The sequence below is a fragment of the Callorhinchus milii genome, unplaced genomic scaffold (genome assembly GCF_018977255.1).
Source record: "Callorhinchus milii isolate IMCB2004 unplaced genomic scaffold, IMCB_Cmil_1.0 Scaffold6, whole genome shotgun sequence".
In the NCBI taxonomy this organism is placed as follows: domain Eukaryota; kingdom Metazoa; phylum Chordata; class Chondrichthyes; order Chimaeriformes; family Callorhinchidae; genus Callorhinchus; species Callorhinchus milii.
Window position 1 is genome coordinate 30384352 of NW_024704747.1, and position 24536 is coordinate 30408887.

General features: G+C 39.5%; 1 protein-coding gene and 1 non-coding gene across 2 annotated transcripts; one reads left to right on the forward strand and one right to left on the reverse strand.

Moving 5' to 3' along the window:
- Positions 1 to 470: 470 nt before the first annotated feature.
- LOC103176565 (adenylate cyclase 10) lies at positions 471 to 22568 on the forward strand. The gene is made up of 32 exons (XM_042336252.1): positions 471 to 681; positions 1339 to 1443; positions 2282 to 2320; positions 2425 to 2568; positions 2893 to 3098; positions 3782 to 3878; positions 3972 to 4060; positions 4251 to 4442; positions 5201 to 5322; positions 5591 to 5667; positions 6143 to 6332; positions 6466 to 6521; positions 7227 to 7398; positions 9330 to 9522; positions 10598 to 10684; positions 11053 to 11333; positions 12176 to 12372; positions 12931 to 13077; positions 13544 to 13840; positions 14690 to 15004; positions 15730 to 15858; positions 16332 to 16421; positions 17002 to 17246; positions 17649 to 17789; positions 18205 to 18380; positions 19006 to 19162; positions 19817 to 20021; positions 20143 to 20239; positions 20605 to 20720; positions 21184 to 21301; positions 21412 to 21607; positions 22233 to 22568. Exons 1-32 carry the CDS (start codon positions 471 to 473, stop codon positions 22440 to 22442), a joined length of 5097 nt encoding a protein of 1698 aa, XP_042192186.1. The 3' UTR covers positions 22443 to 22568.
- On the reverse strand, positions 21972 to 22045 carry trnat-cgu. The gene has a single exon. It is a non-coding gene; the product is annotated as a tRNA-Thr (tRNA).
- Positions 22569 to 24536: the final 1968 nt, after the last annotated feature.

The window sequence follows — 24536 nt, forward strand, 5'->3', positions numbered from 1 at the left end:
TTGCTTTCCAGGCATGATAAGCCTTTCAATAAAAAATAATAATAATGTAGTCACTCAATCCACGGCTGTTTGTGGGACGTTGCTGTGCACAATTGGCTGCCGCGTTTCGCCCACAAAATACACAGTCAATTCCCTTTACAGTGTATTCTGTGAAGCGCTTTGAGACATCTCGAAGATGTGATAAGGCGCTGTATCAAATAGAAGGATTATTATTATTAATACAGTCTTCACTGGTTACACTGGGGATTATATTCCACATGAACACTGTCGCCCTCCCCGGGCTGGGCTCCGGGCCCTATCAATTGCCGTGACAATTACCTCTCACTGGGGGATGAAGCAGTCACAATGAGCTGAAGCAGAGGTCACAGAGGCTCGAGTGGTCACAAAGGCCTGGAGAGTTCATAACGAGCCGAAAAGGTCAAAGGTGGGTGGGGTGGGAGTTTGGCAGTTGGAGCTGGAGTTGGGTAGCGATGGAGATCACCCCCAACAGACATGCCGTGAGCTTCGTGCGGCCACTCACACGCCTGAGGATCCACAAACAGAAGAGCGTCTTCTCCGGCACCTACAAGATCTGCAAATTGGCTGCCAATGTCCCCGACCTGGTGGTGTTTGAGGGGCTCGACCGGCCCATCCCAGATGTGGAACATTTTCATGGAGTCCTTCTGTTTGCTGACATCTCAGGTAAGAGAGAGAGAGAGAGAGAGAGAAAGAGACTGGGGCAGTGAGTTGGGTTAGATACAGTTTCACAGAGAAGCTTCAATTATATAGACTCGACCACCACTAGCAAGGCCTTACTTGACAAGCTTGATTAAGGCGTGTTGTTTTCAGAGATTGCTAAGGTACAATAAACTCCAAATTGCACCTAGTTTTAGTCTATTTTAGGCTATCAGAAGACCTGTCTCCTGGGGTGAGAGGAAGCAAAAGAGAGAGAGGGTGTGGGGAGGGTGGGTGGGGGGGGTGAGGGGGGAGAGACAATACGCACTGACAGCTGTTGAGGCAGAGGGAAAGCCTTGCCAACTCCTGATCCAATTTTTTTGAGGACTGTGAAGTCCTGTAGCTCAGTGGTTAGAGCACTCGCCTCGCAAGTGAGAGGAAGTGGGTTTGATTCCTGGGTCAGGGCGAAACCTTAGACACGTTTCCTTACTCCACACACATCTGTTTACCAACAGTAAGTAGGAACCTGCTTGTTAATCGATTGGCGGATCGCTTTCCGGAGGTAATAATCCCTTCAAAATATACAGTCAATTCACTTCACAGTACATTCTGTGAAGCCCTTTGAAATGTATCGGGAACGTGATAAAGATGCACGGATTACTATTATCTTTTCTTTTGAGACAGGGTTCACCAGCCTGACCGAGAGATACACAAAGAACAGTAAAAAGGGATGTGGGGCTGATCATCTGACCAGAGAACTCAATGGTTACATCTCAGAAATTGTGGACCGTAAGTGGTTACAGGTGTCAGCCTGGCTCGGTTACTAACAACAACAACAACAACAACAAGATTCCATTTATAAAGCGCCTTTCACGTCAGGAGGACGTCCCAAGGCGCTGCACAGTTGGGTCATGACCCGAGCATTGGGGAAATGGTCAGGGTGAGGGGTGAGGAGTGAGGAGGGGTGAGGGTGAGGGGAGGGGAGGGAGCGAGGAGGGGGGAACAATGTTACTCTGGGAGATTCTGGGTTCCAGGCCTTTCTCAGGACTTAAATTCACAATCACACATATTGACACCTTAGTGGAGTGCGAGGGAGGCACTGTTTGGGATGAGTTGTTAGCTTGAGGTCTTGTCTGCCTGTCCCAGAGGACACTAAAGATCCTGCGACTGTTTGAAAGACAACGCGGTTTCTCCCAGTGTCCTGGCCAACCATTCTCTGGATAAAAAATGTGATCATTAATCTTATTGGTTGTTGAGGAGGGAGTTTGCTGTGTGTACAACAGGTGTTGCTTTTGACTTGGGAAAAAGTCATTTGTCAGCACTTTGAGATGGTTTAATGTTCCAACAACAACAACTTGAATTTATATAGCGCCTTTCACATGGGGTAGGAGATAGCATAAAGCACATTACAGGTGCTATATCAAATTCACACATTATTGTATTATTAATAAACTAAATGAACCCACATTTGACTGATTAATGCAAGTGTCTAAAACTAAACCTAATACTGTACATAGTAAATAGTACAATTTAAAATGAGATTGGAATGTGTTAACATTGTGGACATGTAGTTTTTGAGTCTGGATGAACAACACTGTAAATGAACAATAATCACAATTTCTTTTAGATATTCTTCAAGCGGGCGGAGATATTGTGAATTATGCAGGTGAGTGTTCCAAATGAATAGAATCTAAAACGCAACCTGTGTTTTTGATGGTGTTATACAGTAAGATGATTTAATTCTCTCTCTAATCATTTTCCTTCCAACAGGTGATGCAATGCTGGCCCTTTGGAGAGAGCGCAGGAAAGCACTCAGTGACATTATCTCTTTAGCCGTCAAATGTAGTCTAAATATCCAGGATAAATGTGATAACAGGGACACGGAAATAGGAGTCAAACTCAGAGTAAAAATAGGTAATTAACGCTTTCAGTCCTTATTATTTATTAGGTTTATCTATTGTGATATAAGTCACTTTCCTATTTTTGTTATAGTTTTTTTTATATATTACATTATAAATGTATCCAGAATTATTTTATTTTTATATTAACTGGCAGAACAACTATTGGAGGCAACTTATGTTAACTAACTGAGAGATAAACAAAGAACAGTAAGAAGGATTGTGGATTGTGGGGCTGTCAATTGAGACATCTCGAAGACTTGATAAGGCGCTATATTCAAATGCAAGGATTATTATTATTATTAAAGCTCCCGGCCAATGTGTGTGTTTCTCTCTTTAGGTATTTCAGCAGGAAAGCTATCGAAAGTGGTGATGGGAGATCATGAATCTCGCTATTATGCCCTGATTGGCTGCGCGGTTGATGAAGTGCGCAAAGCTGAAGGTCTTGCTTTAGCCAATACTATAATCTTATCCCCAAATGCCTGGGAGCTCTGTGACCGAGACAATATAGTGGTTGAGCAAATAGAAAATGACCGGGCTGTTAAGGTAGGAGAAGAGAGATCCCACTATAGTTTGTTCCTATTTGAGGCTGTTAAAATGATAAATATTTGTAAGTTTTAACATTAGATGAGAGAACTGTGTATTATGTCAGCTTGCCCACTGAGAGAGAACTATGGAGCATGGTCTCTGTAGGCTGACCCGTTTGGGACGTCCTCTCGATGTGAAAGGCGCTATACAAATGTAATCTTGTTGTTGTTGTTATATGTTTCATGTCTGTTTACTAACTAGAAACACTTTCGCAGTTACAGCAATGAAGCTAATCAAACATCAGGATACATTTATCACTGTAATACTAATTCTCCTAACCCACAACCAGGCAACAAGCACAGGTAAATTTTAAAAAATATTTTGGGTTTTAACCAATTTTAAGCAAAATATTTTTTAAAACATTACCCGCTCTTGCCCTGTGGTCATATTTACCTTCTAATTTCTCTTCCCTATCTTTACATGTTTTAGTTTTCTTACTGTTTCCTATATTTTCTACCGATTTAAAACATTTTGCACTCGTTCTTTAAAATGTAGAGGTTTTCAAACAGCACGAAATTAATAAAACCATCTGTATAGCTTGTAGTGAAGATTAGAGATACTATTGAGAGAAAAAGGTATTAAAATATTGGTTGTCTGAAGGTGTATTTGGGCATGAGGCTTTATAAACATTTTTAATGCAGGTACGATACATTAAGAGAGATCCCCAATTTTCAGTTGAAGATTATACCAAGTCGTTCGGAAACCATTTGGAATATCAAGAAGTCAGTGTTAGTAGAAGTACGTTCATTCTATAGTTTTCTTGTCTCTCATTGGTTAAGACATTTTGCTCTTTGGTTTTAACCAAAAATCTGAATTTTGATTTATTGACAGAAGCAATAAGAAAAACATCGAGACTATTGCCAAACCAGCCCCTCGAAGCTGTTCTTCGTAAATATCTCTTGAGAACCGTGTTACTTAAGGTACTCAACTCCAGAAGATTTTTGATGCCTTGAATTAATTTATCGTTGCCCTTAAGTTTGTGTAATTGTGTGTATGTTCTGTGAAACGCTTTGAGGCAGCTCAATGACGTGATAAGTCGCTAAATCAAATGCAAGGATTATTATTATTATTATTACCACGTAATGATGTGAGTCAATCTCATTATTGCAGATCGATGACGGAGTGCCTTTAGAATATTTGTCCGAAATGCGTCCAGCAACAGTGGTGTTTGTTAACCTGCAGTTTGTGGAGGCTGCTACTATGCACAATCAGTGCCAATCAATACAGGCCTGTTGTCTTGAAATTAACAATGAATTCAAAAAATATCAGGGAAGAATAAATAAGGTCTTTATGTTTGACAAAGTAAGTAAGGTCACCCCTGGATAGTAAAGATGTGCAGCTGACATCTAATGTACTTAAACACAGATTCTATGTGGAATATTTGCATCATCAATCAATGCTACGCTGGTTTCTTGATTGCCCTCAGAGGTGGAGTTCTGAAGGGAACGGTTCAAAGCAAATCTCATACTCCTTGTTTCAATTTAGCCCAAGATAGCCCGTTGAAAACAAATTCTTTGTTCCCATGAATTCAATACATATAGACTGTTTAAGGTGGGTAAAAGAGGAATAAAGGAGTGGTATTACACAATAAAGAATTTATTTTATAAATAAATGGGACGCTGCTGTGCGCAATTAGCTGCTGCGTTTCGCCCACAAATATACAGTCAATTCACTTTACAGAATATTCAGTGAAGCGCTTTGAGATGTCTCGAAGACATGAAAAGCGTAATATCAAATGCAAGGATTATTGTTTATTTATTATTATTTTAATATATAAGAATGTAAGCTATTCAGGACATTTGAACTCGGAGATACAAGTGCCCAGCTCCGTGAATTTGTACTCAACATAGGAGGAGGCCATTCAGCCCCTCAAGCCTGTTCCGCCTTTCTATTAGATCACGGCTAATCTGTAGCTTAACTCCAATTACCCACCTTCGCCCCATATCCCTTGATCCCCTGACCTAACAAACATCTATCCACCTCAGTGGGATGTCTGTGAAAGGCCATGAAAGGCGCTGTGTAAATGTAATTTGTTGTTGTTGTCGTCACATTAATTTCAGGGCTGTACGTTTCTCTGTTGTTTTGGTCTGCCTGGCGACAAAGGAGAAGATGAATGTGCAAATGCTCTACAGTCCGCACATAACGTGCATGAATTCTGCACTAAAATGCTTAAATTTGTCAGGTAAATAAAACTTTCTAGTATTAAGATTTTTGGATCCACACGAATCGTATTTCAGTTTGAACACATCAAACAGCCATTTGAAATAAAATAGTCACATCTATATAAAATATCAATTATAAATAAATTATCGTCCACAAAATACCGTCAATTTACTTTATAGTGTATCCTGTGAAGCACTTTGAGACATATTGAAGACATGATGAGGGGCTGTGTCAAACACCAGGATTATTAATAGTAGAAATTCATTTATCTTTTCTTGTATATCTAGTGTGCCGTCTATTGGTATAGCCACCGGGCCTTTATTCTGTGGAGTGGTTGGACACCCTCTAAGACATGAATATACAGGTAAAGAGAAGGTGATTTACAAACTAAAATACAGGGAATCCCTTTTATAAAAGGGACCTGTCAAGAGAACAAGTTTTCTTACAACCAGAGTAATCAGCGGAGTCCTGTAGCTTCATGGTTAGAGCACTCGCCTCACAAGGGCGAGGCCACAGGTTTGATTTTTTTTTTGAAGGGATTATTACCCCTGGAAAGTGATCGCCATTCGACTAACAACTGGATTCCTGCTTACTGCTCGGTAAACAGAGACGTGTGGAGTGAAGAAACGTGCCTAAAGTTTTGCTTTCCCGTGCTCTCACCACTGAGCTACAGGACACCACAACTTCAACAATAATTGGCAATTCTGTCAAAAAGTTGAAATTTACTGAGCTTTCTAAAAGCAGACCGATGTGAAGCAGTGCTGGCTGCTGTTGATTGGGGTACATTTGTAATGTAATCTTCTGTTTTTGCTTCTAATGATTGTTTCTCCTCAATAAAGTCATCGGTCGCAAGGTTAATTTGGCAGCAAGGCTGATGATGACCTATCCTGGTGTGGTTTCCTGTGATGAACAGACACACTATCATGCCAAGATGCCATCTTCCTATTTTAGTGAACTGCCTAAACGAGCTATGAAGGGTGTGCAAAATCCAGGGCCTATTTACCAGTATTTATCCAAAAAACATCAAAAGTAAGTAACATTTATTGTAGTATTTAAGACTCCTCAAGCCATTTCTGTGAGTGTAGGTATCTCAGGAACTATTATACATATTATAATAATAATAATCATTGCTTTCTTACTCAATCATTTTACTGTTCATTAGAATACTTGGAAAACCTCGGATTTCTGTTGAAAAGGAGGAAGGTTACCCTATTTTAGGTGAGTTTGCAACAACAGCGTAAAGGAATCACCTCATTACAAATGTAATTGTTCAGTGGAAAACACAGAAATGTAACTTTAAAAAAAAGCTACACTTAACTCAGTTTGACTATTTTCTAATAATCTCACCTTGAGTCAGAGGCTGTGGGTTTGAGCCCCACACACAGATTTGGAACTAATATAGTCTAAAATGACGCCCCAATACAGTGCTGGGATCTGCTGCAATATTGGAGATGTCATCCTTCAGATGAGACATTAAACCAAGGTCCCGTCTACCTGTTTAGGCTGACATCAAAGATCCCTTGACAATAGGAGGACGTTAATTCGAAAAGAGAAGACAGTTTCTCTCTCCCAGTGTCCTGGCCAACAATCTCCCATTGCTCTGCGCAAATTGGCTGCCGCGTTCTATCCTCTTGAAGTGAAAGGAGGTATTCTAAATGTAAAGATTATTTTTATGGATTTAATTAATTAATTAATACCCAATACCTCAGGTCCAGTGAAAACTCACCATCGAGTTAAATGCATGTTGGAAAATGTTACTGCCATGGACAATGCCTAAACAATGAGCAATGCTAAATGTGCTATTTCTCATGTGGCTCTAACCTAACGTAAAAACTAACCAACACTTAGAATATAAGGCACTCATTTTCCTAACTGTGACAAATGAACAACTGATTTCTTTTTCCCAAATACAAAATTCTTAAGGTCGGGAGAAAGAGATTGAAGTTTTCAACAAAGCCCTAAAAATATATGCTGAAACAAAAAATTTGCCTTCAATTAATTACTGCCAAGTGGTTATGTATGAGGGAACAGTTGGATGTGGAAAAAGCAAACTATTATCTGAAGTCATCCGCAGAGCACAAGGAGAAGGATTTAGGTTTGTGTGTTGTTTACATCCTTCATTGTGAATATCCTGGGAGGGTGAAACGTTGGGCAAGTTTCTTTACTCCACACACCTCTGTTTACCAGGCAGTAAGTAGGAACTCGGTCGTTAGTCGGTTGGCAGATCGCTTTTCTGGTGTAATAATCCTTTCACAAAAAAAAACCTACTACTCATAATAATTTGGTCACTCAATCCATGACTGTTTATGGGACGCTGCTGTGCGCAATTGGCTGCTGCATTTCGCCCACAAAATACACAGTCAATTCACTTTACAGTATATTCTGTGAAGCGTTTTGAGACATCTCGAAGACATGATAAGGCGCTGTATCAAATGTAAGGACGATTATTTTTCTATGATACGTTTGGAATAAACATTTTTCATCTGTTAAATGGAAACTGCTTATACGAGTCAAAAATAGCTTGAGATTTGTACGAAGACACAATACGTTAGTTACCTGTGTAATCTACTGTAGAATTTTAAGATTGTTCTTCATTCAGATTCCTTCATATACAACTTGAGGCTCCAGCAATGCTGGCATTGGTAGGTATACTCTACTGGGGGGAAATGTTACAGAAATAATATCATCTTTTAAGATGTTATGTGAAGCCTCTATTATCCATTGTGTTCACGTACTAGAGACATAATAGTCCACCTATAATATAAATCTTGCCGTTTAGTATCACCTTGATCAAATCTTTTGTTGTATTTCCAATCTACTTCTCTGCCTTTGCAATTTTATCTTATGATCATTACCATCTTTCTTTTTATCTTTTTCGTCCCGATATTTTAATTGTTTGTTGTTGCATTGCATCAAAAAAATTAGAATTTGGTCACTCAACTCACGACTGTTTGTGGGACGCTGCTGTGCGCAATTGGCTGCTGCATTTCACCAACAAAATATACAATCACTACACTTTACAATATATTTTGTTCTTTGAGACGTCTCGAAGACGTGATAAGGCGCTACATCAAATGCAAGGAGTATTATTATTAAGCCCCAATGTTTTTTGATCTTTGCCTTGACTTGGCAGGTACCAAAAAAAATACCCTCTTTGGTAGAAACTGTTCTTATAACAGCCCAGACAGTGCTCGTTGGTCACAAGAGCAAGCGCTCTCCATTCTGTAAGATTAGTGTGTTTATCTTCAATTGTGTGTGGAGGATGCTGAGTGAAGCATGAAGATAAGGTACCTTGAAGGGTCTTCTTCATTCTTCGAATGACACCATGTTCCTACCTGACAAACCACTTCAGTCCTGTTGAGGGGAGGGAGCTCTCCTTTTTTCCCCCCTTTGGTTCAAAAATAATTGGCCTGGCTCGAGCGGAATTGCCTTTAACCCTAAAAAGAACAATATTTCCTTGATTGTGTTTTACCCGGCAGACTGTATTTATTGGTGCCAGTAATGCCGGAGTCTCTGTGGTGTATGGAGGTCATTTGAAAAATGAAGAAAACCTTTACAAGGTAGGTTGCTCTTTCTTTATCGTTCCTAAACTACACATTCCCCCCTCCAGCTTTGGTATTCAGCACAACATTGATAAACTAATGTAGCTTTGACATACCTAGAATTTAGGAATAACACAATGGATATCTTCTAAACATCTAAGTGCCCAGTGATACATTTGGGCTCACTCCCAAACCAAAAGAATATCTTCACCTTCTAAGTGTATTTCACCCACAAAATATAGTCAATTCACTTTACAGTGTACCCTGTGAAGCACTTTGAGACATCTCAAAGACGTGATAAGGCGCTGTATCAAATGCAAGGATTATTATTATGTAAGTATCTGAGTCAATTTACAACTGTAAGATAATATATTGTGCCTGATTTATTGTATTGATTTAGTTGATATGCAGGTCAAGTAGTGTACTAAAGCTCTTTAAAAAATCAATACACTTTTATAATTATCACTGTTTTTCTCTGCCACAGGGTGTTGCCATTTGAGTTGGGGAAAATGGATATCACCGAGTCTTATTACACCATCCAAACTATGTTGGCTTTACTGCTCCAAGTCAACCACTGCAAAAGCTACGTAGAACGAGAGAGAGTTTTACTTAGCAAAATAATAGTCCGAGAGCAGATTGTGGATTTGTGTCTATTAAACGACCTTCTTTTTGTGAAGGTACCAAAATAACTGATTATATTTATATATACAACAAAATTACATTTGTGTAGCACATTTCACGTCGGGAGGACATACGCGATTCAATATATGCAATTGAAGGTGGATAAATTCAGAACAAATCTGCGGAAACACTACTTCAGTGAGCGAGTAGTAAACATATGGAACAGACGTCCAAGGGAGACAGACAGTGGGAGCAGAAAGTGTTGTTTGTTTCAAGAACAAATGTTAGGAAATAATATCCAGGGACACAGTGTACAGTTTGGGACACAGCATGTCAAGCGACTGCCAGGATGGTGGAAGGTGAACTAGATGGACCTTGGTCTTCTTTCGCCAGCAAATTCTTATATTTGTAACCAATAATAATTTACTGACAAATATTTAAGATTTGGTTCCCAAAGATGAGTGAAGAGTTAATTGTTGTTTCATACTATTAACCTCTGGCTAGAGGAGTGGTTAAGATCTTGTAACAGAAGAAAAGTAAATACAGTTGGACCTTGTTATAGTACTGTGGTTTGGGGTCCATCAGAATCAAATAAAGGGGTGCATTAGCAAACAGTATTTAGTGATGATTCTGGTTGTCATCGCTCTGCTTACCTCATTGCTTGTCCACTGCATGCATTTGGGCATGTGCCAGGTGCCTTGGTGTCACTCCCTGTTCTTGTAACATGCTTCCAATATACCAACAATGGCCAATATACCCAAACACTAACCTAGTCTATACCAGGGTCCAATATAACAGGGACTGATTGTGTGTACACACTAAACCTTTAGCAAGTGCTTAACATGGTCAACAAGGGGACAATGGTTCACAGTGAGAGGATAGATGAACAGACATCAAACAATTATTTTATGCGGAGGATATGTAAACTATATAGTGTGTAAGTGAAAGCAGTTTGTGTCAACAAAGTCAAGAGTTACTTTGGATAATATTCAGTTCAGAATTCAACTGAGGGGTATGAGGGAAGAGCAATACACATGTTTTTAACTTGGGGACTTGCCAGATGGGCAGCAATGCTCCTATCTGGTTCTGTATATTCCCGTGTTTGCATTTAATATTTATGTTCTTTTTCAGTTTCCGATTTCAGAAAGAGTATCTCTCATGGACTCCAACACCAAACATAAGACATTTAAGAACTATGTGATCACAATTATCCAGCAGGTATGAAGAATTTGGCTTGTATTGTGGGGCTCCAATCCTCACCGGAATGGGGGTGGGGGGTGGATAGACCAAAGAACAAGTGTATTGGATAACCAAATAGTGCCTCTCTTCGCTATGAGTTGATGTGTATAATTTGCATAAGCAAAAATAGTCATGTAAGCTGCAAACAATGCATCAGAGACCAGGTCATCGCATTTCATGGTTAGAATTGAGGCCTCGATCCTTATTTGCAGAGGATTTGTTTTTCTGATCAGTTAAGTTAGAAAAACACAGAGATTTTAAATAACGAGCTGTAATAATATGTAATGAAGTGCACCCCAACAAAATATGTTTGTTTTAATTCACTTTGTCATCTACGGTCCCTTCAGGCGACTATGAGTGAAAATATTCTGTTTGTCATTGACCAAGTTCAATATATCGACGTACAGTCGTGGGAACTGATTGTGCAGTTGCGCGCCAGGACGGGTATATTCCTGGCGATGGCGTTGAGACCCTTCACTGCAGAAAAGCCCCCTTGTCCTGCCGCAGTCATTGTCATGAAGAGCCACAGAACTGCCTACATAAAGCTCTCAGGCTTAGACTCCAGTATAATCCGACCACTCGCTTGTCAGATCCTGGGGGTGATTAGTATCCCGCGGGAGCTGGAAATGTGAGTACAAAACAGATAAGTTATTGCCAGTAATAATCCTTGCATTTGATACAGCGGCCGATCGCGTCATTTTGTGGGCAAAACGCGGTAGCGAATTGCACACAGCAGTGTCCCACAAACAGTCGTGGATTAAGTGCACAACTGCACAGATCTACTGATGGTGCTTAAAACCTATGAATTCTAATCTCCCCATAAATACATGGATTCCTATCACAATTTAGGCTTGATTTACAATTTAAATTTAAACTTACAATTTAAAATTGATTTGAAATGTTGATATGTCTTTGTGTGTTGCGCTGCCAACAGTTTAATCAATGTTACACCCTGTAAGTCAGGTTCTGACAGCAAGACAGACTGCATCCATTCAATGTATTTTACTAACTTTGATCTGGTTTAAAAAGTTGTTCAACAATTTGTTTGATAAGAGTTTCTGCTTATGGGTATTTAATCTCAAACCATTAAATTATGGTTCATTCTCAGCAAATAAAAATATAAAAATTTAAGGATGGGAAGTGAGCTTGAGGTTTAGGTACAATTGATCTGATTTCCAAATAAGCATTGGACACATTTTCTGAATATCTTTGCTGCATAAACTCTGGAACTCTCTCCCTCTATCCCTCGCTCCGCCTTGCCCCATCCTTCCCCCATTTTCTGGTCGCACCTGAAGACCTTTTTCCTCTTCGATCGTGCCTAGGTTCACCTCCCCCCGGCTCGGTATGGCGCTCCGGGAAGCTACCCTGCGTGAAGGGGGGGGGGGGCGCAGTAAATGCAAGTTGTTGCTGTTGTTATTGAACTAAATATTGGCTTCTTATTGCTGTCCTGTTGCATGTTTTCCTGGGCAGCCTGCTGACTGAACGTAGCTATGGCGTGCCCTATTACTGCGAAGAGATCCTCAAGAGCCTGTATTTCAGTGACCTGATCATCCTGGAGCCCCTGGAGGAGGAGGAGGAAGATGAGAGCGATACCGTACTCTCCTACATGCGAAACAAATTGACACAAAATCGCTACCTGCACAAAAACAGGGGGTCAAAGAAATTAAGTGGTACGTCTTGGAATATCACTCTCCTCTATTTTACGTGGCCCGAGTGTGGGGCGCTGTATGAAAGCAAGTTGTTGTGAACCCAGTAAATATTGGGGTGAATGTTGCTCCCCACCTGTAGCTCAGTGGTTAAGTGCACTCGCCTCGCAAGCGAGAGGACCCGGGTTTGATTCCTGGGTCAGGGTGAAACTTTGGGCAAGTTTCCTTACTCCACACACCTCTGTTTACCACCAGTCAGTAGGAACACGGTTGTTAGTCGATTGGCGGATCACTTCCGGGGGCAATAATTCTTCCAAAAAAATAATTTGGTCACTCAATCCACGACTGTTTGTGGGACACTGCTGTGTTTCGTCCACAAAATATACAATCAATTCATTTTTCGGCATATTCTGTGAAGCGCTTTGAGACGTCTCAATGATGTGATAAGGTGCTGAATCAAATTGAAGGATTATTATTATTAGTATAACTACCAGGATAGTCACAAGTTAAGTTTAATTTACCAGCATCATTTAAAACCTTGGCAATTTTACAAATGACAAAAATCTTCTGTTTTTAAAGGCAAATTTATAACGGAAATAGAAAACCCCAAATGCCGAAAGATTATAGCACTGGACAAGAGTGCAAAAATGGATAATCAGCAATTTATCTGCACGATTGGTGAAACTGTAAACCTTCAGGAGATTACTATTCCACTTACACTTAAAGGTGTGTCCCATAGGAATTGCTGTTAAATATGCCAAATATACTTAGATTTTCAGAAAGTGTTTGAGCCCTTTAAAGATCATGAATATTAAAGATATTTGAAACAAAAACTAGTTTAGTTAAAAGCAACCGGTAATGATAAATAAAATAATATGGTCACTGCATTCACGACCGTTTGTGGGATGCTGCTGTGCGCATCAGGCTATCGCGTTTCACCCGCAAAATATAGTCAATTCACTTTATAGTATATTTCTGCGAAGCCACTTTGAGACGTCTCAAAGAAGTGATTTATTTGTGAACTATTATGCTACTAGTATTTAAGTGCTCCGAGAGGCTGCCCCGCTATACAAATGCAAGTTGTTGTTGTTGTACTACATGCAGCATTCCACCCATATTGTTCTTATTTTCCTAAAATATGTATTAGAAATGTTAATGTGAAGAGAGACCTGGATGTTATCAATCCTCACAGGTATAGCCTTAGCACAGCTTGACAGGATGAACCCCACAGAGCAGATGATTGTTAAGTGCGCATCCATCATCGGACACACTTTCACCACCAAAATGCTTCGATACATCTTACCCGAAGGGGCCGAACTCAAGCTGAATCAGTCCCTTATCTCGCTGGTAAAATCACGGACTCTGGAATGTGCGTCGAGAAGCGACGAAGCCTGGAGTTCAATCCTAGAAGACAACGAAGACTTCCATGTGCTGCAGTGTTTCTGCCCGATCACGCCTGATGAAGATGAAGAACACGATGAAGAGAAAGGTATGTTTGGGAGGCATTGGTGGTCGATCTGTAGTCCTGTAGCTCTCAGTGGTCAGAGCACTCGCCTTTCAAACAAGAGGTCCCGGCTTTAATTCCTGGACCGGGCAAAACCTTAGCAAGTTGCCTTACTCCCCAAGAGTCAATCAACTAACAACAGCACAAGAGAACAGCATCGGCATTTTGAAGATTACAAAAAAAAATCAAGGGGAAGACTGTTTGATCCTGTTAAATGGGACTTTGTTTTCCAGTTCTTTATATGAACTGTAGATCCAATTTTTTGTTTGGGATGAGGGATGCGATATAAATGCAGGTTTTTGTTGTTCTGCTAGTGTTGGAAAGTCAATTAACAAAACTGTCACAAAACTCAAAAAATTCAGTTTTCCCCATTACTTCCACAAGGTGTCAGAAACTCCAGTATCATTGAACTTGCCCAAGGTTTCTCCCTGCCCGGGACTCAAACCCAGGTCATCTCACTTGCGAGACGAGTGCTGTAACCACTGAGCTACAGGACTCTGCATACCACAATTAGATTATTACTCTAGCACAAAATACAATCCTTACTCCTACATGCAGATTTATAAGTAGATTTTTCTTTTGAAGGGGTCATTAACCCCGGAAAAGCGATCCATCAATCGACGAACAACCGGGTTCCTTCTTACTGCTGGGTAAACAAAGGCATGTGTGGGGAGTAAGGAAATTTGCCTTCGGTTTCACGCTGCCCTGGGAATCGAACCTGGGTCCTCTGGCTTGCGAGGCGAGTGCTCTCACCACTAAGCGACAGATCTCCATGTTGTATGTGAATAACAATAATGGTCGGACATTCATTTAATATTTCTGCTCAACTTTTAGGTCCATCAGTCCCCAGCAAAGACAAGGAACTTATCTGGCGTTGCAAACTGATGCGATTCTGCATTGCACTCGTGCACGAAACAGCCAACGAGCTGTGGCTAAAGCAGCAGAAAAAGGCACTTCACATAAAATGCACCCGGTTTCTGGAGACTGCTGCCCACAGGTGCAGCTCCTGTGGGGAAGGCGACTTTATATACAAACACGAAGCCATGCTTAAAACCAATGAAAACATCAAGATAAAAAAGGAATCGTCTCAAACTTCCAGTATTGTGGCTGTAGCTTCGGTTCCCAGTGTGGAAACCAACATCCATTCAGGTAATCAAACACAACCATATAAAAGATCAAAGAGCCATTGTAAAGAAGTGGTTTCGGGAATAATCTGATTTTGCTGAGAAGTTTGACCATGTGGAATTCCAAAGGCAACTTTCTATGACTGTCAGTCAGTGGGCCAGGTTTAGGGTTAGGCAGCGCTGTTATACTGTGTAGCAAGATGGACAATATTCGGCATTTATTTCTCACAAGTCAGTTTGACAGTTTTCATGCTGAGGCTCACACTGCCAAGCTGCCACTTAGCTTTGAGAAGGTACTTAAAAGGGAAAACATCTGCAGTGCTGTGGGGTGAGGGCGGGGGACTCGTTGGAAGCTCTTTTCAAAGAGCCAGCACAGAAACGATGGGCTGAATGGCCTCCTTCTGTGCTGTAAGGTTCTATGATTCTGAATAGTCATATAACTGCAGGCAATAGTGAAGACATCTTTTTAAACTTTGGTGGAACTTTAAGAAGTTTCTCGCACAGTTAAGATACTTAGTTTAGGAGCCAACAAATAGTACAATTTGTTCACCCAGACACCTTGCTTTAAGCTTTAGTCTATGAGAAAGTAATGTAAAACCATGAATATAACTTGAAGTTGCTGGTTCACATCACGTTGACCTAGGCACCAATTTCACTAACGGTTCTGTTAGTATTCAGTTATTAATCAATTAATCAGCTCAATCAATTGGCAGTTGTTGGAAAGTAATTTAATTTGCTATTTTGTTGTAGAGACGAATTTAAAATACCTAACATCGGGAAACTCTGGTTCCCGGGAGATGTTTCGAGCCTCGGCTTCGCTGTCTGATCCACAGTTTGGTTCTTTCGTGTTCCCGGAGAATATTCACATTGGAACCACAGGTACATCTGAACAATGCCCAAGATGGCAGAAGACCATCATTTTGTGAATCTAAGTCAACCCAAATGCTTCTCTTCGTTTCACCCACAAAATACAGTCACTACACTTTACAGTTTATTCCGTGAAGCACTTTGTGACATCTCGAAGACATGATAATGTGCTATATCAAATGCAAGGATTATTATTATTTTATTGTGGTTTTAGGGGATATTGCTGTACACAACTTGGCTACCACTTCTGCTTACAAATATACTTACTAGACCTTTTGAATATATATTCATATTTATATATTTAAAAAATGTGGTCACTCAATCCAGGAGCTCTTGGACACCGCTGTGCACAATTGGCTGCCGCGTTTGGCCACAAAATACACAGTCACTACACTTTACAATAAATTCTGTGAAGCACGTTGAGGCATCTCAATGACGTGATGAAGTGTTATATCAAATGCAAGGATATTTTTTTTCTCTTTTAGATACTAATGGAGAACATTCAAGTAACGAGAGCAGCGATAATGATGATGTTTCCCTGACAATCTTTCCTTTAACTTCTCATCATGGTGAAGGTATAATAAACAGAATGAAATAAATGTTACAGGTGGAATTCAAACCACTTTTCCTCCAGCTCATCTGTCAAACACGGCGTCACTGTGCATGGTTCCACATTACAACAACAAAATTACACTTATAGAGCGCCTTTCACGTCGGGAGGACGTCCCACAGTGCTGAACAGTCAGGTGTCAGGGCCCGAGCATGAGGGAGGGATGGTGGAGGGGTGATTATTCCTGTGATTACGAGGTCAATGGGTTTATTTACTCTGTGTTGCATTCTGAATCATTAAATAAAAATTATTTTGAAGGCCAGGCTTGTTGAGTCTCCATGCTAAACAATGAATTATGTTTGATACACTGCCTTTTTGTAGATTATTAATTATTATTATATTTTCCCTGTTCAAGTAGTTATACAATTCCCTTTTAAATGGTGGTAAATGGCTTGAACCTTATTAGCCAACAATAATCTATTGTCAATCTCTTTCAGCTAAGGCCAAGAAAAGGGAGAAATTGTCACACACCGGGTAATTGACATCTTGTTAGAACATATTTTCAGGAGCTCTTGGATTAATTTTAGATCGTGTGGAATTAATAGGGATTAATAAAGCCATGCTTTCTTACAGCCATGATGAATACATCATTCAAAAGTTCAACAAAGTGCTCACCGATTGTGAAAACGATAAGTCGCTGAGTTTCAAGATGTGTGAATGTAAAGCCATATTGGACGCTGTATTTGTCCCACTGGTTCGCCACTGGATGGGAGCTGGACACGTGTCTAAAGCATTCTTTTATCTGCTTGAAACTGCTGCAGCTGCTTTGTATTTATCCAATAACTTGATGGTAAGTTATACAAATAGCTTTTTTTTTAACAACTCGTGTTTGGTTTAATCTCATTAAATAAAGCAAAGTTATACACTAGAATTCACATTTATATTATTATATATTATTATTAATTATTATTATTGATCATTTCTACTGAGCGCAATTGGCAATTCTTGCATTTGATACAACGCCTTATCAAGTCTTCGAGACGTCTCAAAGCGCTTCACAGGATACACTGTAAAGGAGAAACGCAGAAGCCAATTACCCACAGGAGTGACCCCATAACAAAAAGATTACATTTGTATAGCGCCTTTCCCGTTGGGAGGACGTCCCAAAGCGCTGGACAGAGTACAGCACAAATACTTTACTTTAATAGTAAAATAAAATCATATCCATTCCTGTTCATGATCACCTTTTCAGGCCATGTCATATATAATAGAAGCACAGAATATGCTTTCATTGATGAAAACAGGGAAACTTCCTTTTGAATTTGCTGATATCACAACCAAGCTAAAAATCTCAGCTTATGAGAAAGCCTGTTTGTATAGCCTCAAAGGACAGGTAAGGAACGTCCCAATTTGTTTTATTAAGGATATAATTTACTATTGATAGAAGTAAGTCTTGGTAGAATGATAGAAATGAATAGATGTAAAAAAAATCCTTGTAAAATTTTGTTCACTTTGCGGTGGTTTTCAAAGTCAAGTTTCTGTTCAATGACATTCATGACTGAGTATTTTCAGAATATTGTGCAGCTATTACTGACATTCCCATAGCATAGATATGAGTTTCAGGAACATTTACACTGTGCCTTTTTGGGGGAGGGAGAGGTGGGAGGGTTGGAGAAAAAAATGTTAATGGGAGATTTGGTGTATAAACGGGAAAACTTTTTTTTAAAAAAGCAAAAAATAAGACGTGAAGGTGCTACGTCAAATGCAAGGATTATTATTATTATGATTATTATTTGATTCCATCACAGGTTTATTTTAACCTTAGCCAGTTGACTGAAGCGGAGGTACTGTTTAGGAAAGCCTTACGTCTGCTGAACAAGACGTTTCCGAAAAGCTTTCTGGGACAACTATTGCTCTACGTCATTGAGAATTACAAAATATCTAAGAGATCTCACACCAAGAGAAACATATCTGCACTCCCCATGTATGAACTGTTATCTAAATATACTATATATATTATATATATATATGCCAAAATTATTTCACCTTTTCCTCTCACCATTGTACACCGAAGGGAATTATGTTGGGATATTACTCGTGAATTTAACAAGATGTGTTAAAGGGGTTGTGGACACTCGGCTGATTTTCATGTTGGATTACTGTAACTCATACTGCACTGTTCATTGTACATCAACTCCTAAGCTTTCCTGCTGCTTGTCCAGCTACGACCAACCTCCCCATTAGGGCTTTGGCTGTGGAGTTAACAGGAGCTGAGGGGGAGGATTCCCCGCCCCCAGTGACTGGTCGGCCCTTACAGGTCCTGCTGATGAGCCGGGCCGGGCTGGGCTGCCATCAGCAGTGAGTGCCCTGGGATACTGCGGACTCTCCCGGCTCAGGAACCGGGGGCTAGAGATCATCATGGAGGGCTGGGCTCGATTCCGACATTCCTTTGCCAGGCAGGTCACCTTGGGACCACTTCAACTACAAGGGGCCAAGTTCTAACCCTAACCCTAATTTCAAATGCTTGGATTCCAAATGCTATCCCTAGGTATTCCAAATGCTTGGAATAGCTTGTTACTGACTCTCTTATCTCTCCTTTTGTATTTTAGTGATGACATCTCACCTCAGGTTCATGGGCAGATCTGTTGCCTCTCATTCTTGTGGCAGATTTACTGCCTTAAGAGATGCAGGAGCTATAAATTACCTGCCTTGTTAACTGTGTTAATGGAGGTGAACAATGTTGAACAGGCCAACGCTGAACTCAAGGTGTGTTTCCAATAGCAATTGATACAATAAATCAAGAGGCTGATGACTAGTATTATACCTGATATGTATTCCAATTTGTTTCTCTTTTTCAATTAAATATCTATTAATTGTTGTTTGCAAAGTTGACTGTCAACAGCCCAAAAGCTCATCCATAATTATTGAGTCTTTTCAAAGAATGTCTTCAGTATTGTTAGAATGTGTGGTCTATTGATTTGTGTGGTTTTAGATCAGATTATGCAGCTCATTTACATAGAAGGTAATATACAGCTGAACCTGGTTACCAGAAAGAATGATTAATGATAATAAATTGGTCACTCAATCCACGACAGTCCACAAATTATACAGTCACTACACTTTACAGTGTATTCTGTGAAGCTCTTTGAGACGCCTCAAAGATGTGATAAATTGCTATAATCAAATGCAAGGATTATTATTATATGAGGGTTGAGGCCAGAACATTAGTCTCATTTAGGAAACAGCTTGATACTGTAATTGAAAGACTACAGGGGAGGGGAGGTATTCAGGTAGGGTGAGATCGCATGGACCTAATGACCTAACTCATCTACATGTCTCTTGCGACCTTGTGTATGTATTTTAATATACAGCCTTAGTTACTTTGCCGAACATAATTGTTTCTCTCTTTCTCTTGGACAGATCATTTCTTCTTACATTGATTCTTTCCGATGTTACCATTGTATGGGCTGTAATCAGAAGTACAGGAAGTACGAGATGTTAGCTGTGGATAAATGCCTCGCCCTTGAGCAGAATAAATATGGGTTACTGATGCTGGGTGAATTGATCTGTGCACTTTCCAGTATCAAACTGTGCAATGGACAACCCACAGAATGTATTCAATACGGTAGGTACCAGAGCTCTCAGCAGATGAGCATTCTTAACGTTGACAGGAGGTTATCATTGCAACGTGTTTTCTGTGGAACGCTGGATTGTGCAAACTTAACCTGTTCTCTTGGACCTTTAAGGACGCCAAGCGCACAAGATTGCTGGAATTCTAAACAAGCCAAGTCTCGATGTCTCCATAATTCCTGTTCTGTTAAAGGCCTTGATCGTCTGCAACAGGTAACTTACAATTCAATAGCTTTAACCATGTTAATCTTTCCATTCTCACAGACATGACAATCTTTGGATGTATAAATAGGTTGTGCTTCTTTGTAAAAAAAAACCCACAACATTTTGAAAAAAAAATTACTTAACTAACCCAAACCTAACAGTTTTGACAGCAGTTATGTATATCTATATATTGCCACAAGCACACACCTGATTAACCATTTTGCATTTCCAACATTATTATTGCACATGATACGCTTATTTTAACTACTACATTCTGAAAAAAAATCTTAATCAAATTATTATTATTTAATATTTATTATACGTTTTATACTTTAAGCAGTGGATCTCCTGTTGAAAACTTTTTTATTTTGTAGAATTCCACATTATATTAAGGTAGCATTGTATTTGATGGAGTTTTCAGTCTATCGTGAGAACATAATTGGACAAGCATCATTTTATGCAGCATGTCTAGATCTTTTGCTTCAAGAAGGCAAGTAATTTCATCCTAGATAATGTAAAGTAGTATTTGTATTTACTGATTTAGGTACTCTAGGTTATGGCTTTCATTCAAACATAAACTTCACTTGTTAAGACAACATTTTGCAAAAAATATATAATGGTCATCATTTAATAATAATCCTTGCATTTGATATAGCTCCTTATCACGTCGCTAAAATGTCTCCAAGTGCTTCACAGTGTAACGTGTTGTGAAGTGGAGTGATTGTGTCTTTCCAGAGGGATGAGGGTAGTGAGTTTCAGACTTTAACGGTGCAATGAATGCAGTGTTGGCCATTGTTGGGGGTGTGGGTGGAAATGGGCACTAGACCTGTGTTAGCTGAACAGAAGGACAGGCATTGGAGTGGGGTAAACAGGTCAGGGAGGGAGGGAGGGAAGTGCTAGAGCTCAAGATTAAGAAAGGCTTCAAAGTGACATAATATTGTTTTTGACCACAGGGGTTTCACTGAGAGCATTTGATGAATGTTATGCTTTTATCAATGCAAACATCGATGATCCTATTCTAAAGGCTGAGAGGAGTTTGATGTTGAACCTTCACGCATCAGTCGCACTCTGGTAAAGTGATGCCAATTGGTCAATAACAATAATAATAATCATTGCCAGACTGTTTGACTTGTTTGGTGTATATACTCTAACTGCTGATATGTAAGCTCGTGTCTAAACAGGTTTCTCAGACTGTCCGAATGGTCCAATTCTCGCGCCTCGTTTAAGATGGCAAAGAGATTGGTGTCTCAGACCAACGCTTCACTCTTCTCTATGTACGGCTATGCCAAGCTCCTGGAGTGTCAGATTCTGGTCTTCCGAAAAGCATTGTGGGAAAAACAGGAGAACGTGATGGAAGTCTATCACCAGACCAAAGAGGTTTCCTTTTTATTTATCCTTGCGTTTAGCTGTTTGGTGTTAGAATGACTGACTTTAAGCATAATATTAGTTTCATTCAAAGAACATTTGACTCTCATTCAAATTTTTAGATTGAGATTTTGCTTTGGTTAATTTTATATTTCAAAAGTAATTCTTCTTAAACAGTTTACCATTAAATCCAGTCCAATATATATATATATATATACACACACACAACAACATCAAGGCCAAATTATTATTATTATTTTGTTTGCAGGGATTATTATCCCCGGAAAAGTGATCCGCCAATTGACAAACAACCGGGTTCAAACTTATTGCTGGGTTAACAGAGGTGTGCGTGGAGTAAGGAAATTTGCCCAACTTTCCACCCTGCCCGGGAATTGAACCCAGGTCCTCTCGCTTACGAGACGAGTGCTATAACCACTGAGCTACAGGACTCCACAGGGGATGTGATCACACGTTGTAATTTTCATTCCCAATAGTTCTATTTTCTGGTCCAAGAAATCAAATGGTCCAAATGTGAAGCATCCACAACCAACTTGTTAAAAAAAAGGCAATTGTTAAATGTGGATTTAAAATAAAATATAAAATATACCATTCTGCACATCTGGTTTCTTTTTAACAGTATCTGAATGACTTCAAGGAACGGTGTTGTAACAACCCACTTTATTATGCACGACTCTTCCATCTTCGAGCATACAGCTACATGTTGGCCGGACAATATGGACGAGCAAAACATTACCTTAAAAAAGCAACAAAGATCAGTGAGGACCATGGGAACATCTTGGAGGGAAGCTGGTTAAAGCAAAGTGGAGTAAGTGTTACTTTTTATTGACTGCCATTGCCATTTTATTTTTGTATTTGTGAAGTAAAGTAAGTAAATTGCGAGGTAAATCTAGCAGGTCTAACTAGCCAAATTGGGGGAGTCAATATCGGGATAGGGGCTGAGTGGAAACACCTCAGTAACTGGCGATCCTGGATAACTGGTAACTGGATAAAACACTCCTTCAGAAAAAGTTACTTCAACCTGTGCAATGAACAGCACTTGCCATAATCTTGCACATTGCTAGTAACAAGCGATATTCTCGAACGAACCCACGGATTGACTTGAGAGGCAGCAATAGCAGACCTATAGATAGTAATACAGAAGTTCATTACATTTGCCTTGGCGAATAACTGCACTTTACTACCAATCAGTACTACAATCTAAAGGCTTCCTCTCCCCAATGTGGGTCACATATATCTATCAGATAGATCATAAGCGTAGAAAACTTTGCCAATGGATATAACATGGAGCCTAATAATAATCCCTTCAAAAACCAAAACAATAATAAATTGGTCATTTTCAATCTACGACTGTTTGTGGGACATTGCTGTGCGCAATTGGCTGCCGCGTTCGCCCACAAATATACAGTCAATTCACTTTACAGTGTGTTCTGTGAAGCGCTTTGGGATGTCCTCCCGATGTGAAAAGCGCTATATCAAATGCAAGGATTGTTGTTGTTGTTGTTGTTGTTGATTGTTGTTGTTGTTGTTGTTGATCCGCCAATCTATTAACTAGATCCAGGACGATTTTCCTCACTTCATATTATTAGGCGATAAATAACAACAAGCTAAACGTATTTACAAGTCTTACCCAATTTGCTCGTGTTCTGTCCCCAGGAAGCGTGGTTTGACGATTCCGAAGATTTTCCTGAAAATCCCTGGATCAAGTTAGGTACAAAAATGCAGATCTGGGACGAATTAGGGGAGCAAATTTCCAGCGTGAGGTATCTCCTGCTGCCGGCACGGAACGAGAATGAAATAGTTGAAGATGAAGCTTTGCCTACAGACAAATCAGATGTGGATTTAGTTTGTCTTCCTTACTAGCTCACAGCAGGATATAATGGGAGGAATATGTTGTAATACTTACCTCTAGTCTTCAAATCAATTGTCAAGTGTGAGTCCCCATACCAAATATTTTCACTCATCAAAATAAAATGAATGAATAAGAATTCTTTCAAGTGAATAATTATGAATTTCTATTAATTCTATTAATCTATTCTATTAATTAGTTTCTATTAATCAGCAAATGGCACTGCAATATTACTCACACTTTTTAAAAAACTTTTTTTTAAAAGTTACAAAGAAACGGTTTCATTTCTAACATTGTTTGTTCCGTATCCTGTTACGTAATTATTAAACCCAGGTATTGGAGTCTTACAGAATTATATGATTAGTTGTTTATGTATTATGTAGGTGTAGGCTACCCCTCACAGCTTCTACATGACGTCAAACAATTACAATTACTGGGCGAAACGCGGCAGCATTGTCCCACAAACAGTGGTGGATTGAGTGAGTGTCCGAGTTCTTTTTTTTTAATGATACATGAAGAAATCGTTACACATAAGAGTATTGTAAAATGCCAATACGAAGCAATGTTTCCACCACAAAATCTGCAAATATAATACGCTGAAAGTACATCGTGGGCAAGATGGACTTTTTATTGTGTTTCACTAAACGTGTTCATAAATACTGAAAATAAAAACAATATTGAATGTATTAACATTACACATAAAATCTCAGAAATAATTTACATCTATCCTGTTTTACTTTTTTTTTAAAAAGAGAAATAGGAAGTTTGAAGTGAACAGTTGTACACACACATCATCAACCAGTTGGTGGTGAAATTCCACGATCAGGCCTGTCAACACAAAGATAGTTTAAACACACGAGAACTGACATAAAGAGTGCAGTTCCCCACTGGTCGGTACATTTGCTGGCTTTACAGTGCATGCTTAGAATAGGATTTGCATTTATAATTATAATTAGAACTGCATCAAAGCCAGTAAACTAATTGACGGACAGAAAATATACCTACTCCAACAAGATTAATTTAACTGACGAGCAGAGAGAATAAATAACCCCACAGATTAAGTTGGTATTTACA